The 15,988-nt window shown below is 42.8% G+C and overlaps 1 protein-coding gene across 6 annotated transcripts in view; it reads left to right on the forward strand.

The window, feature by feature from the left end:
* LOC143964536 (E3 ubiquitin-protein ligase RNF213-like) overlaps window positions 1-15,988 on the forward strand; it is a 955,032-nt gene that overhangs the window by 757,850 nt on the left and 181,194 nt on the right. The window contains exon 48 of one of the 6 annotated variants that reach the window (XM_077474326.1): window positions 1,177-2,007. The exons of the other annotated variants lie outside the window; for them this stretch is intronic. Coding sequence (XP_077330452.1) covers window positions 1,177-1,446 — 270 coding nt within the window. The 3' untranslated portion in view covers window positions 1,447-2,007. Of the gene's footprint in view, window positions 1-1,176; window positions 2,008-15,988 lie in introns of those variants that run through there. 6 annotated transcript variants of the gene reach the window in all.

Raw genomic sequence — 15,988 nt, forward strand, 5'->3', positions numbered from 1 at the left:
TGTCCAAAACATCTTCCCCCCCCCCCTTAAACTTTTGAAATGGACCATCAGAGGGGGTGAGGAATCTGATAAGTGGACCTTATACTTTTGTCTTTAACCACTTCAATACAGGGCACTTTCGCCCCCTTCCTTCCCAGCCCAATTTTCATCTTTCATCGCTCTCGCACTTTCAATGACAATTGCGCGGTCATGCTACACTGTACCCAAATTAAATTATTATCATTTTGTTCGCACAAATAGAGCTTTATTTTGGTGGTATTTATTCACGACTCCGTTTTTTGTTTTTTGCGATATAAGCGCAAAAAAAATGGAAATTTGAAAAAAAAACAATATCTTCTATTTTAAAAGAAATCCAATAAAATCAAACTTTGTCATAAATTTAAGCCAAAATGTATTCTGCTACATGTTTTTGGTAAAAAAAAATTCCGTTAAGTGTATAATAATTGGTTTGTGTGATCACGGACATATGTACGCAAATGATCATGTACAGATGTGTGCAGGTGATCACGTACATATGTGTGCAGATAATCATTGGAACATGTGATTTTAGTGGGACATATGTGGGGGACATGTGTTTTTTATTTGGGGACATGTCTTTTTATTATTTGGGGACATGTGTGTTTTGGGGACATGTGTGGTGACATGTGTATTGTGGTGACATGTGTGTTTACACTGTGTGGTGACGTGTATTTACACTAGTCTGATGATCAGTTAGTAAAAAGCTGTAAAAACAGCTCATACTCACTGATCACCAGCCAGCTGCAGCGATCTGCTCTCCTCTCCTCAGCGATGACTTCTGTGTGAGGAGAGGAGGAGCCGATTGCCTAGCAACCGGCTGTTTGTTTACATCACATGACGGCCGTGATTGGACACGGCCGTCATGTGATCAGGAGGGCCAATCACAGAGCCCTCCTGCGGATCCGAGATGCACCGTGTCCGGGTGACACGAGCACATCGGGATCGCGCCGCTGCGCGGGCACACGCGCGCGCGATCCCCCTCCTTCTGAAGGACGTTCCTGAACGTCCTATCAGAAGTAGACGGCTCCCATCATTGGCCGGGTGGGAAGTGGTTAAATACTCATTTCAATAAACGTTATACTTATGTTTGCAAAAAATGTTGCTTGCAAGGTTTATGTGCAAAATGACAATTTTTTTTTTTCTTGTTTGACTCCACAGTTTCCTTCAACGCCACAGGAATGGCAGACTGTGGCCTCCCACTTTGCCACCCATTGGGACTTTCCCAATTGTGAATGTGCAATTGATGGGAAACATGTCCACATAGACCCACCCCCCAACTCGGGGTCATACTATTATAAATACAAGGGGTATAATAGTATTGTGATGTTGACGGTGGTGTCAACTACTTACGAGTTCCTCTATGTGGACATGGGGAAAAATGGCCGGATGTCGGGTGGTGGAGTGATCGCCCAGATGGAGTTCTACTAACGTCTCCAGAATGGCAGCTTGGGCTTGCCACCTCCAGAAGACAATTTGGAAGGACTCCCCTTCGTCATCATCGCAAATGAAGCATTTGCACTGGTGGACCATCTTATGGGGCCTTCCCCTATGAGGATCCTCACCCCGGACCAGAGGGTTTTTAATTACTGGCTGGCCAGAGTTCGAAGAGTGGTGGAGAATGCTTTCGGGATAATGGGCAGCCGGTTACGCCTATTTTTGACACAGATCCATATGGTGGAATACAAACTGAATCATATAGTGCTTGCCTGATGCATTGTGCACAATTTTCTCCGCAAAAACTCACTAAACTACAGTATGTGGCCTCAGTTGGGCCTGAGGCCAACTTTCCTGAAAGTTCTAACATAGCTAGCACTTGAAACTAGCCGTCCTGGCTTGCCCCTCCCCCCAAAACTCCCGCAAGGTCAAAAACAGATACATGGAGTACTTTGCAGGTGGGGGGCCATTGATTGGAAACTGGAATAATCTTTCCTTTCATTGACTGCTTGACTTTCTTTGAGCTGTCTCCTAGGTTATCTGTTTTTTTTTTTTGGTGCCATTTTCTTCAACAGTGGAAAAATAAATTCTTTGAGACAGGAAGTGACAGTCTCTTCTTCAACTAATAATCTTATTATGTTGTGGGTCTGCTACACACATACACCCACCATGTTTTTGTTGGTAATGTATGTAGTACATTACTGTCAAAAATATTCTAAATATTCAGCACTATGACAGAAATTTGTGTAGTCATGAAAATGGCGTGATTGGGGCAAATTAAAAAGCACTGTGGGTGTTATTTACTAAAGGCAAATCCACTATGCACTACAAATGCACTGCACAAGTGTACTTGAAACTTGTAGTGCAAAGTGGATTTGCCTTTAGTAAATAACTCAATGTCACCAACTTTACTTCAAAAACAGTTTTTGAGCATTGAAAGAAGAAGCCACACATTGTTGATGATAATACATTTTTTTTACTCCAAGCACATTCACATGTGCGTTTATAAAAGGGTTTTTCAACAAACCAAAATTTTTGGTGTATATAACATTATTTTTGGTAACATTAATATAACTAGCCTTTTTGTTAAAAACAGGCATGTTTCAAAGCATTAACATACACAACTCAGGAACTTACAAATTTCAACTTTGAAAAGTGAAGACAATATCAGACATTAGTATGTCCAAACTGTGTTGATATTGCCTTCATCACATGGGGTGTCACCGCTGTAAAAGCCAAATTTTGAAGATACACACAAACTGTGATTCAAACTGGGCATTTCCATCCTGATCCAATGCCTAATGTCAACATGTGCTAGCTCCCATCATGGGGGATCAATGGACATGTTTTGGGGGTGCAACCCCTTCATCTCAGCCACTTCAGTAGCGAGGAAGGGGTTACACCCACAAAACATGTACATAGATCTCCGGTGATGGCAGATAGCAAATATTGACACACTGTGTGCATCTTCAAAATTTGGCTTTTCTAAAAATGTAAAACTGGATTTTAAAACACAAATCAATGCTAGTTAGTTTGGTGTGTTTTTAGATCCTCCCTAAAACATCAATGACGTTCTTCATTTTTTGTTGAAAATCATTGATGTTTTTCTTTAGATTATCCAAATCGCAATTGCACCCCATTATCTCCCCCAATGAGGATCTGGGCACTTTCACTGGTAAAGTGAGATTCTTCTTCAACAACATCCACATCACCTAAAAATAAGCAAAAAAACACACCATGTTTTGTAAATATGCAGGCATACATCTATTACCTGAAGCTGTGGTCTCAGACACTCACCTGTTGTGGTGACAATTTCGCCACATTCAACAACCTCTCCCTCCTCATCCTCCTCCTCCGGTTTTGGGGTTTCCCCTTCTTTGGGAGGTGTGGGGTCCCTGGTGTCCTCAGACGTCCCGAGTCTTCTCTCTCCTATGAGAATATAAAAAAGGAATACTTAGCACACAGATATTTGAGGGCAGAAATAGAAATATGAAACATTGCTTGGAAGTGTCATACAATTGTATTTTTTGGCAGCTTTTTCCAAGCTTAAATATTTTTTATTTTACACTTTCTAAAGCTGGAATACTTACATCTTTTGTGCAAGTTTCACAGATGGAGACACCCCTATGGTATACACTGGAGCACCTGTGTGTGACACCCTATTAAAAAGCGTGTTCTGGTTTCCCACACTAGTGCTCCTGAGTCCAGATGTGTAAACAGCTGTTGAGTGTCCTCTCCTTTACACTGAATCAAGTTTGTATTTCATTATAAACCCATCAAGACAACAATCTTCTTTGAATAGAAATAGGCCTGAACAAATGTAGTTAACTGCAAGTGCAAATTCCTTTCTCACATTTGGGTTTGGGTAAGGTTCCTACTTCTCATCATAGTCATTCCTCTTCAATATGTCCACCATCTCCGCCATCTCTACAAAGGACATATTTGAGGCCTTAAATCTTCTCCTGCGGGATCGAGTATTTTCTGGATTCGGGCTTGCTGCTACTCTCATGCACCTGCTGTGTCTCTGCCATGTGCTCTCCCAACTGCACCTAAAGAGAAGGGGCGGGCAATAGACTAGAAAGAACGTCAGGGGCAGGCGGAGTTTCACGCATGCACAGTGTATAAAAAACGTAACATGGGTGCGTTGTATGTACGATCTGTGAGCGCAGGAAGGAGTCACGGAAGAGCTGATCATTCTAACGAAGGTACAATTTTAACTTGGTGCATCACTGGCCTATACTGCTTCTAGATTGAGGCTTATATTGGGACAAGATTAGAAGAGTTTAGCCTGACATTAGAGTTTGTCTTGTGTTGTGTCTTGCAGAGAAAATGGATGGGTTAAAAGACCACAGCTTTCTCCCAATATTCATTGACAAGTACAGGGAGCTTCCCTGTCTGTGGTAGGTCAAACACCCCCATTATAACAACAAAATAAAGAGGCAGGCAGCACTGGAGACACTGCTGGAGTTGGTGAAGCCAGTGGTCCCCATGGCAAGAATCAACTATTTAAAAGCCAAAATTGGCAGCCTGAGGATTACATATCTGAGGGAGCGCAAGAAGGTCCAGGATTCCCATAGATCTGGAGCTTCATCAGATGACGTTTATGTCCCCAGGCTGCGGTACTATGAGAGACTGCATTTTCTGTCAGACCAGACTGAGGTCAAGGAATCCCTCTCAACCTTACCTTCCACGCTTCCTTCCATGCTTCGTTCCACCCCAGATGAGGCTTCTGACGCCCACCCTGGGACTTCCAGCCAGGAAGAAGTGGAGGAACCCGGCTTGAGCCAGGTATAGCATTGTTCTACATATTTTATTTGTAAAAATGAATGATGTTAACTAGATGTGCTTATTGATCCCTAATTGCTGATTTAATAAAGAGTTTTACATATCAATAGACAATAGTAGACACAAATAATTGGGGCAAGAATTAAAAATTCTGGTCTCAGAATGATAGTCTTTTCTATTTTTTAACATTCAATTTGCAACAGTCATGAGTTCATTATTGTGTGTGATTGAAAAAACTCAAACTAGGTCCCTTTTTCATACACAGGAAGACCTCAGGCAGGTGGAGGGCATAGAATAATGCAGCCAGGAGGTGGCTGTGGAATGTGGCAGCCAGGAGGAGGCAGGGGTTAGTGGCAGCCAGGAGGTGGGCAGGCCTAGGAGCCTCACAGAATCCCAGGTCCCTCCACTCCACCTTCCAACCAAAAGACTCAGGAAGGGGAGGCACATAGAGGAGTCAGCACTCTGATTGGGGAGAGGCTGATTGGGAGGCTTCTGTGGCCCTCAAAACCACCCCCACTCTTCAAGAGGCCTTTGCCACTGTGGCTGCATGCAAAATGCAGAAAATGGAGGAGGGGCAACGCCTTATGTGAAGAACTAATTTATCTCACACTAAATAAGGGGTTGAGGGGACAACTCACCGCCAAAACCAACCTGTGTGAGTGGGATCATCCTCCTCCTGCTCCTTCTGCCACACTTCCAACACCACAGCCACAGCCTGAAAGGAAGCGTGGAAGGAAGACCAGAGATTGATGGCCTGGGTTCAGTCTGGTCTGACAAAAGATGCAGGCTCTTGTATGACCACAGCCTGGGGACATATATGTCATCTGCTGCTGTTCCTGATCTCTTAGACTTCTGGATGCCCACCCTGGACCAGATTGTACTCCCTTATATATGGACTCCTCAGGCCACCAATTTTGCCTTTAAATAGTTGATGTCTGCCCTGGGGGCCAAAGGCTTCGCCAATTTCAGCAGTTTCTCCAGCGTTGCATTCCTCTTTATTTGGTTACGACCCCTAATAAAGCTTTTTTTTGTAAAATAAATACTTGCCTATGTGTTTTACGTCAAAAAGGACAGTTTATTTGTGAGTAGGCAGGTACATTTCTAAAATACAAAGTCAAATTAACAAGGGACACCAACACCAAACAACCTCCTTGAGATTAAAAAATAAAAAAATAAAATAAAAGATAATAATGGTGTTGTGGTAAATTGACACACAAAAAAAAAATGGAGATCACTAAATTAAACAGATCTTGAATAAAAAAAAACACATGAAATCACGAGAAATAATAAAGAAGTTTGTGAGAAGTCTGTGTGAATATGAGTAGCAAAACAACTTCATTCTTCTAGAATTATAAAGAATTATAAAGAAAAATTATAAAAAGCATTATAAAGAAAAAGAGAATGTGCTGCATTAAACAATTTTTAACTTTGCAGCGTGACGAATGTGCTATATCCATTAGAAATGCTAGTTTTACCAGACCGAGCTCTTCCGTCTTGTAATTCATTCTGAGCATGCGTGGCACTTTGTGCGTCAGACTTGTCTACACAAGATCGGAATTTACGCAATCGGATCTTATTGTCGGAAAATTTTAGATCCAGCTCTCCAACTTTGTGTGTCGGAAATTCCGATGGAGCCTACACATGGTTGGAATTTCTGACAAGCTCAGATCGCACATTTAACATTGGAAAGTCCGACCGTGTGTACAGGGCATTAGAAATTTGTGTGTCTGTTCTTTCAAATTTTCTTATCACTGCAGTTGAAAAATGAATGTTGATTGAATCACTGATTAGAAAATGAACAAACTTCACAAGAACATTCCCATCCTAAGACTGTTCAGTCTAAATTTCACCAATCTATGGGCAGCCACCAGCAAAAAATTAGATTTTTTTTTTTTAACACAAACTTATGCCACATACACACGACCGGACTTTTTGACAGCAAAGGTCCGACGGAACGAGTCTGTCGGACAATTAGATCGTGTGTGGGCTCCATTGGACCTTTGCTTGCCAAAAATCCGGCGGACTTTAGAAATAGAACATGTTTTAAATTTTCCCACTGGAACTCCTCCGGACCGAGAAATCCGTTTGTGTGTATGCTAGTCCAAACTACACTAGGGCAGCTATTGGCTACTGGCTATGAACTTCCTTATTCTAGTCTGGTCGTATGTCATCACGTTCGAATCCGTCGGACTTTGGTGTGATTGTGTGTGGCCAAGTCCGTTCATTCGGAAAATCCGTCGGAACTCCACCGAAAGTGAGTCAGAAAGACCGTCGGACCTAGTCCGTCAAAAAGTCTGGTCGTGTGTACGTGGCATAAGCCTTTAATTAGGCAAAAAAAAACAGGGATCGAACTAGGAGATGGGGGGGAGGGTCCAGATGTACAGAGAACCAGCATGGAACAAGGTTAAGAGGGTAATATTGGGGGCATGACTAGTTTACTAAAACCCATGGTAAGTTGACAAATCCAAATTGCAGCCTCATTACAAATAACAACATGGTATGTGACTAGAAAAAACTACAAGGCTTGTACACTAATGCCAGAAGTCTGGCTAACAAGGATGGGAGAACTGGAGCTGCTGATGTACGAGGAGGATCTCGATTTTGGGGAAATTTCAAAGACTTGGTTTGACAGCTCTCATGATGGGCTAGCAACCATTCTGTAGCTCCCCAGTGCCGGCAGCATATGCAGCAATGCTGGCAGCACTCATTCGTATATGATTGCTGCCAGCATTGCTGCAACATTGCTGCAGCAATGCTGGCAGCACTCATATACGTATGAGTGCTGCCAGCATTGCTGCAGAGGTTGAAGGAGTGTAGGGTCAGCCTGTGAGTGCTCATACCACACGCCGAACACTGTATTAAATTGGTCTGCAATGCTGTCGTCCCAGAAGGAAGCCTCTTCTAAAGATGATGCACAAGAAAGCCTGCAAACAGTTTTCTGAAGACAAGCAGCCTAAGGAAATAGATTACTGGAACCATGTCCTATGGACTGATGAGACCAAGATAGGTATTTGGTTCAGATGGTTTCAAGTGTGTGTGGTGGCAACCAGGTGAGGAGTACAAAGAGAAGTGTGTCTTGCCTACAGTCAAGCATGGTGGTGGGAGTGTCATGGTCTGGGACTGCATGAGTGCTGTCGGCACTGGGGAGCTACAGTTCATTAAGGGAACCATGAATTAATGGCTGTCACTACTTTACATTGTACGTTGTAAAGCACTGCGTAAACTGTTGGCGCTATATAAATCGTGAATAATAATAATAATAAATAATAATAATTGTAGCAAAGTGTAATTTCTTCAGTGTTGTCACATGAAAAGATATAACAAAATATTTACAAAAATGTGAGTTGTGTACTCACTTTTGTGAGATACTGTGAATAAATAGTAAAAAAGCGAGGCCAGCACATATTGGCCCCAAAAAGGATGAGGAAGGAAATTTGGCTACAAAGGACAGAGAGAAGGTAAAGGTTTTGAATAAATTCTTTTCAGTCATCACAAAAAAACGGGAGGATACATCATACATCATCACAGAATGCACCCTCATGGCTAACAGAAGACAGAATTAGAAATAGACTTGAAAAACTTAATATAAATAAGTCCCCGGAACAAGATGGCTTACACCCAAGGGTCCTTAAGGAACTCAGCCATGTGATAGCCAGACCATTGTTCCTAATTTTTATGGACAGTTTACTGACTGGAACAGTACCACCTGATTGGAAAAAAAAGCCAACGTGGCACCAATATTTAAAAAAAGGGCCGAGACATATCCCCGGGAACTACAGGCCAGTTAGTCTAAAATCAATAGTCTGCAAGCTATTTAGGGGATGATAAGGGACTATATACACAAGATTTTAATAGTGAAAACTGTATCATTAGCAGTAATCAGCATGGATTCATGAAGATTTGTTCTTGCCAAACCAATCTATTAACCTTCTATGAAGAAGTGAGCTGCCATCTAGATAAAGGAAGGCCTGTGGATGTGGTGTATCTGGATTTTGCAAAGGAATTTAATACAGTTCCCCACAAGCGCTTATTACACAAACTAAGGTCTGTCGGCATGGACCATAGGCTGAGTATCTGGATGGAAAACTGGCTACAGGGGCGTGTCCAAAGGGTGGTGATAAATAGGGAGTACTCGGAATGGACTGGTGTGGAAAGTGGGGTCCTCCAGGGATCTGTCCTGGGACCAATCAGGTTTCATTTATTCATAAACGATCTAGAGGATGGGATAAACAGCTCACCCTCAGTATTTGCAGATGATATAAAGCTAAGCAGGGCAATAACTCCAACGCAGGAAGTGGAAACCTTGCAAAAAGACTTAAAGACTTAAATAAAATAATGGGGTTGGCAACTACATGGCAAATAAGGTTTAATGTTGACTAATGTAAGGTAATGCATTTGGGTGTCAAAAATATGAATGCAAGTTACTGGCTTCTGGGAGAGCCTCTGGGGGAATTTAGGATGGAAAAGGACCTGGGGGTTGTAGTAGATGACAGGCTAAGCAGTGGCATGCAATGCCAGGCTGCAGCAAGCAAAGCAAACAGAATATTGGCATGTATTAAAAAGAGGATTCACTACAAAGCTAAAACAATAATTCTCCCACTCAACAAGACTCTGGTTCGGCTGCATCTTGAGTATGCCGTCCAGTTCTGGGCACCAGTTCTCAGGAAGGATGTGCTGGAACTGGAGAGAATCCTGAGAAAGGCAACAAAGCCAATTAAGGGAATGGAGGACCTCAGCTATGGGGAATGACTACAAGCATTGAACTTATTCTCTCTGAAGAGGAGACGCTTGAGAGGGGATATAATATCAATGTACAAATACCGTACTGGTGGTGACCCTAGCATAGGGAAAAAACTATTCAGTGAAATGGAATTTAAAAAGACACGTGGCCATTTACTAATCCTGGAAAATAAGTGGTTTAAACTTAAACTGTGTAGAGGGTTCTTTACTGTCAGGATGTGGAATTCTGTTCCACAAGCAGTGGTATCAGCAGGAAGCATCGATAGTTTCAAAAAACGATTAGACAGGCACCTCAACGACCAAAACATACAGTGGTATATGATGTAATCAGGGCCGCTGATAGGGGGGGACCACCAGCCCTCCTGTACTGGGCCCTGCCCTGTAGGGGGGCCCAGAGGCAGAGGGGGGACTCCAACATTATAGGGACTATACTAATCCTGAGCTAGGGTCCCATGTAGTGTGCGTGGGAGGAAGCAGAAAGCAAATTATTTAAACACTTTTGGGAGTAATCTGCAGCCGTATGTCCAGACTATTACATACAGTACATTACACAAGTCCCAGTCTCTTCTATATCAATACACCAGCAATACACCAGCCGGGACTTGTGTAATGTAATTGTCTGGACATACGGCTGCAGATTACTCCCGAAAGTGTTTAAATACTTTGCTTTCTGCTTCCGGCTGTCCAACTTCGTGCCCAGGTGGAAGGAGCAGAGGTTTTAGAGGAGCTCAGCTTCTGGCCGGTCCCCACACTCCCAGACCCAGGAGAAGCACTGCATGAGGACCCCAGATAAAAGAAGCCAGCAGGACCAAGTACTTGTGAAGTCGGGGGATGTTAGGTGGAGGTAGAGACTGGGCCCGGGCTCTGAGCATAAAGTTGGCCATACTGCATACTGCTTTCCCACATATCTAAAATATTGTGGGTATTCACCGTGCCCAGAGTGAAAGTCTTTTCCCTGCTGTACGTTCTATTGCGTTAATATACAGTATTAATGCTGCCACAGTAACCACATGGCTGGAGTGACACATCTCAGGGGCATAATTGCTGTGTATTAGTGAATGCTTGTGTTGGCCACTGAAGAGTCATCCACAGTGGATCACTTTTCAGTGGGTTTTTGCTAGGTGGTGGGGAAGCAATAATTTGCCTCCTGATTTAATCCATTAAAACCTGTACCTGGCTGCAACTACATTCATTGTACACAGTTGCAAGTGGTCCCCTTTAATGGTATGGGTCATTTTGGGATATCAAATGCCACACGGGAAATAACATTTGTATACCCATTTGCTACCTCCTGACCCCTGCACTCTGTATGCTACATACTCCAGATCCTCTGTATTCTATGTATTACCCAATCCTGACCCCTGAACTAATCAATACCCACTCCTGGCCCCTTTATTCTGTACAGGCATACCCCACTTTTAAGTACACAATGGGGTTTATTTACTAAAGCTGGAAAGTGAAAAATCAGGCTCACTTCTGCATAGAAACCAATGAGCTTCTAACCTCGGCTTGTTCAATTAAGCTTTGGTAATAAAACCTGGAAGCTCATTGGTTTCTATGCAGAAGTGAGCCTGATTTTGCACTTTGCAGCTTTAGTAAATAAACCCCATTGTGTACTTAAAAGTGGGGTATGCCTGTATGTTACATATTCCAAAACCCCTGCATTATATGCATTACCCACTCCTGACCCCTGAACTAATCAATACCCACTCCTGACCCCTTTATTCTGTATGTTATATATTCCAACCCCCTGCATTATATGCATTACTCACTCCTGACCCCTAAAACATGAACATTACCCACTTCTGATTCTTGCATATGTATATTAAACCCTGCATTTCTCCATTGTACACAGTCCATGGGTTAGAGGGAGGGGTGCTCAGGTTCAGTCTTATGTGGGGGGCCCCGCCAGGTAGACTGTACGGGGCCCCATGATTTTTAACAGCGGCCCTGGATGTAATATTGACGTAAAAACACACACACACACACACACATTATAGGTTGAACTGGATGGACTGATGTTTTTTTTCAACCTCAACAACTATGTAACTATGTAACCTGGGTGGGAGTATGTTAGGTTGGCTGTCCTATTCCCAAACATACTTGACAAACTTGACATTGTAAATGCAGAAAAAATACAGGATAATGTCAAGGTTAAGACCTCCATAGGCATAGTGAAAGTAAAAAACAATATATGTAAATAACTATTTTTATAGCATGAGTGAAGAGCATCATCATCAAGGTATCAAAATAACCAGCGCTGTCACAGCCTCTTCAACACTCGTGTGAGACTGAAAAGAAAAATTACTTGATATACATTTAAAGTTCATCTCTCTTGTTTTCTTTTACAAAGGATTTTATTAATATTCATTCATCATAACAGCACATCACATTGATGGTCACATTGGGAATAAACATGTAATAGTACAAAACAGGAAAACAAAAAATAAATATGATACGCTCAAGTCCTAGAGATTCCAAGAATGATTATACATAACAGTTGAGAGGTTACTAACACCATCCGTAACCTCAGTATTCAGGAACACAGTGCACCAAATATAAGTAGAAGCGTCCTAATAGAATTATGAGTGCACCTAGCTATCAAACCATATATTCGATAATTATATTATCAAGGGTATACTAAATAGCAATGCTAAAAGTTTACCATTTAACCATCCACCCCAGGCCTTTGCCTGGTGGCCTGATGAGCTGATAGGAAGAAGTAGAAATGGAGAAAGGAAAAGGAAGAGAGGGGTAGTGGACTAGGAATAAGAGAGGAAAGAGCAGTAAGAAGGGAAGGGAGTCCACAGGGTGGGGGGCAGAAGCATATCAAATCAAGCGAAGCGTACAATCAAATCTAGAAGGTTGAATGTAGGCAACCCAAGGCTACCAGACCCAAAGGAATTTGTCATGGGTGTGTAAAAGTATAGCGATCAGCTTTTCATTCACCATAGCATCGATCATACAATTTTTAACCACATCAAAGCAGAGTACTGGTGTTTTCCATGCCCTTGCCATAGTTAGTTTAGTTGCAGTAAAGCCAACTGGTGCTCCAGATGAAGCAGTCCCACAATTAGCTTACACAGAAGTGCCTCATAGGGATCCCTCGTTAAGTTGGTATGAAATAAGTTGCAAAGAAGAGAGTAGACTCTGACCCATAGACTGCATACCCTCGGACATGTACACCAACTGTGTGCCATAGTACCCTCTTGAGAACATCCATAGAAACAAAGGGAATAGGTTGGGATAAAACGTGCCAACCTAGCCACAGTGTAATACCACCTGTAGAGTATTTTATAGACATTTTCTAAAATAAATACATTTTTGGAGCATTTAGACAATGCTATAGTCATGACCTGCCAGTCCTCCGGATCTAGCTGTCCCCCCCAGCCCTACCTACCACTGGAGGTGGTATAGCCTCAGCTGTGTTTTTTTTGAGGAGATTATTGCTGAGTATATTAATGAGATTAAGCCGGGAGATTGTCGAGATCTACAGAAGCTTTCAAAGGGGGTCAAGGTGTACCCTGTTTCCCCTAAAATAAGATCTAGCGTGATTGTCGGTGATGGCTGAAATATAAGCCCTACCCCCAAATAAGCCCTAGTTAAAGTTTGTGTAGGTCTTATTTTCAGGGTAGGGCTTATTTTCAGGAAAACAGGGTAGGGCTTATTTTGGGGGTAGGGCTTATATTGCAGCCAACACCGACAATCACGCTAGATCTTATTTTAGGGGAAACAGGGTATAGAGTAGGTCGAGACTTTATGAGCTGTTGGAGAAAATGCCGATACTTAATACTGTGAGTGCTATAGTGCTCTCGGAGGGGAATATCGTGTGAGGAGCGACGTAGCACAGCAAACTCAATTATCCTAGTAGGGATGAACAGAGAGTGGATATCAATAAAGCTGTTGACGGTCCACCAACCAAGAGAACTGTTGACGGTTATCACACCCTGGTGGAAACAATGGACAATGAAAGAGGCGAAGTAAGGGAAGATGAGACGAGATCAGGCTTGTCGAGTATTTAATCGAATCGCACAAACGAAGGGAATATGCCAAGCAGGGTCCAGTCGTGTCTTGGCGGGGGCGATGTATATGAGGGAGCCAAGGCAGGGAAGAAACCGAAATTGGGTAAGAGTCCGCTAAATCAATAGTGGCCCATAACAGCATTTGATATTTCTCATGAAATGAGATAATGGAGCTATATTTGCTGCAGTGTAATAGGCATGTAAATTGGGGACCGAGAGGCCAATGTTGATCTTACAGGCATAAACAGTTTGTTTATTAATTCTGGTTCTAGTGGAGCCCCAGACAAATTTCTGACTTTTACGTTGGTGTATGCGCAAAATATGTAGAGGGACCTGGACTGGTAAAACTCTGAAATATAGGTCATAATTCTACCAAACCACGATAACGGGAGATGGGTCCAAGAGGACAGCATATCTGATAGCTTCCTAAAAAAAGGAGGGAAATTGGCCTGATAGAGTCCTGCATATGTTGGAGTAAGCCTAATCCCCAGATAAGGCAACAAAGGTATCCACTGAAATGAGAAAGCATTTTTTAGGGTTGACAACTCGAAGGGTGGAAGGTTAACCTCTTCCAGCCCAAGGACGTCATATGATGTCTTTGATTTTCAGTGGGAATATCTGAATGATGCCTGCAGCTACAGGCATCATTCAGATATCCTCATTTTCAGCTGGCGATTCTGTGCACCATAAGAATGATCATAGCATCAGTTCTGCCTCTTGATCGACACCCCCCCTCCCGCCGCCATCTGGTGCTTCTCCAAGCTCCCCCGTGCCATCGGGGACCCGGAAAATGAATCGGCCGACGCCGATGACGACCATAGTGATTTCCAGTCATCTATATGACCGTCGGAGGCCCAGGCGTGACATTATGACATCATGTCCAGGCCGCGGTTGTAAACAAAGCCACGAGTACTCCTTTTTCCTTAGTAGGACTATTAGCCAAATTTGAGGGTAGAGGGAATCAAAATATTTATGACAGGTGGAGGATGATAAGTGGGTTTTCTGCAGACACGCTAGATCTACTTTTTTTTTTTTTTTTTTTTTTTTGTTATTTAAAAACCTTCACTTTCTATTGGGGAGAATTCATACCCTAATCATTCAGGGACAACCATTTAAGTGTCATGGTATCAGAGGGGCATACCAAAAAGCTACGCTGCCCGAATGCCCCATGGACCTAAGAAAGAGCAGAGGGGGCTAAAGAAGGAAAGAAATAAGTAAGGAAAGAAAGAGAAGAAGCAGAGCATAGGAAATGAAAAGGCAAAGGAATACTCAAAATACAATGAATAAGTAAAGCTTAAATGCATAACTGTGTGGGACAAAAGGCCCACAAGGAGGTCGGAAGTTGGCCAAGATTACTGCCTTAGCCAAGTGGCAGCACATAAGGGGAGCAGTGCTCTATCGGAAACACAAAACCTAACACGCTATATGAAGCACAGAGGAAATGGATATGGTACAATATAGCAAAATTTATGTATAAATAGGTCCTTCAATCACCCGGGCCACCATCTCCAATCGGGGTTACCCAGGGTGAACGAGCAACCAATAATACCATCCCAACTCCACCAATCCATGAAACCATTAAGTAAAAAATATTAAACTCTCATAGTAAACTAGACATTTTAACCAACAAAATAGAATAGTGAGACCCCTGGCAGGTCTATCCCATCTCCAGCCGGAGACTGGAGGCTACTGTCGGCCGCCCACTGTATAGAAACAACTGCAGGTCATGTAGGATGAATAACCAACAAATAGTAAATAAACATTTGTATCTAGGAACCAGATGCCCTCCCACCATGTAATGATCAGGAAGCTCCTGGAGCTGGTATGGCAGGAGGCGGCCAGAGTATCAGTCGCTGCCACCCGTAAACCGCCCCAGAAAAGCGACTGTCACACCCACTACCCGGAACCCAATACATTGTGCAATGTAGGTCACAGTCCCCCGAGGCCACCATCTCACAAATGGGGTGTCCCATGACAGGGTAGCAACCCATGACCCCACATCAGGGTTCAAAGCAAGGGTTCAGGTGGGCCCTGATGCAGCTCCGTAGGGTCTAGTGTAGCCATTCGGCGGCACTGGACCATCTCTCTTGTTTTCAAGCTGATGGATGAGGTTAGTAGTAGCTGCAGGTCAGTGGATTTTTGGTCTTATGGCCCATACATACAATCAAAAAAATACAGTTTTCGAATCGATCGTATGATAATCTGATTGTTAGTACACAGCTTTTGAGAGCCGATCATGATCGTTCATCTGATATTAACCGATGGGACAAGCACAAAAACTTTCCTTGTATGACACTAGATTGTAGGATTTTAATTGAATCAGTACAGTTGTCCTTTTAAAATACAATACAAATAAACTACAACACATTAGATCACTTCTGAATTTGTATTCTGTCGTACGAGAATTTTCGTCACTTTAATAAACTCTAAATATTCAATATGAGACTAGCATGGTAAAAAAAACAGTCAGTCAATCGTTCATCCGATAA

This window comes from Lithobates pipiens, unplaced genomic scaffold (assembly GCF_037356315.1).
Source record: "Lithobates pipiens isolate NorthernLeopardFrog02 unplaced genomic scaffold, aLitPip1_a1.2 Scaffold_8, whole genome shotgun sequence".
NCBI classification, from domain to species: Eukaryota; Metazoa; Chordata; class Amphibia; order Anura; family Ranidae; genus Lithobates; species Lithobates pipiens.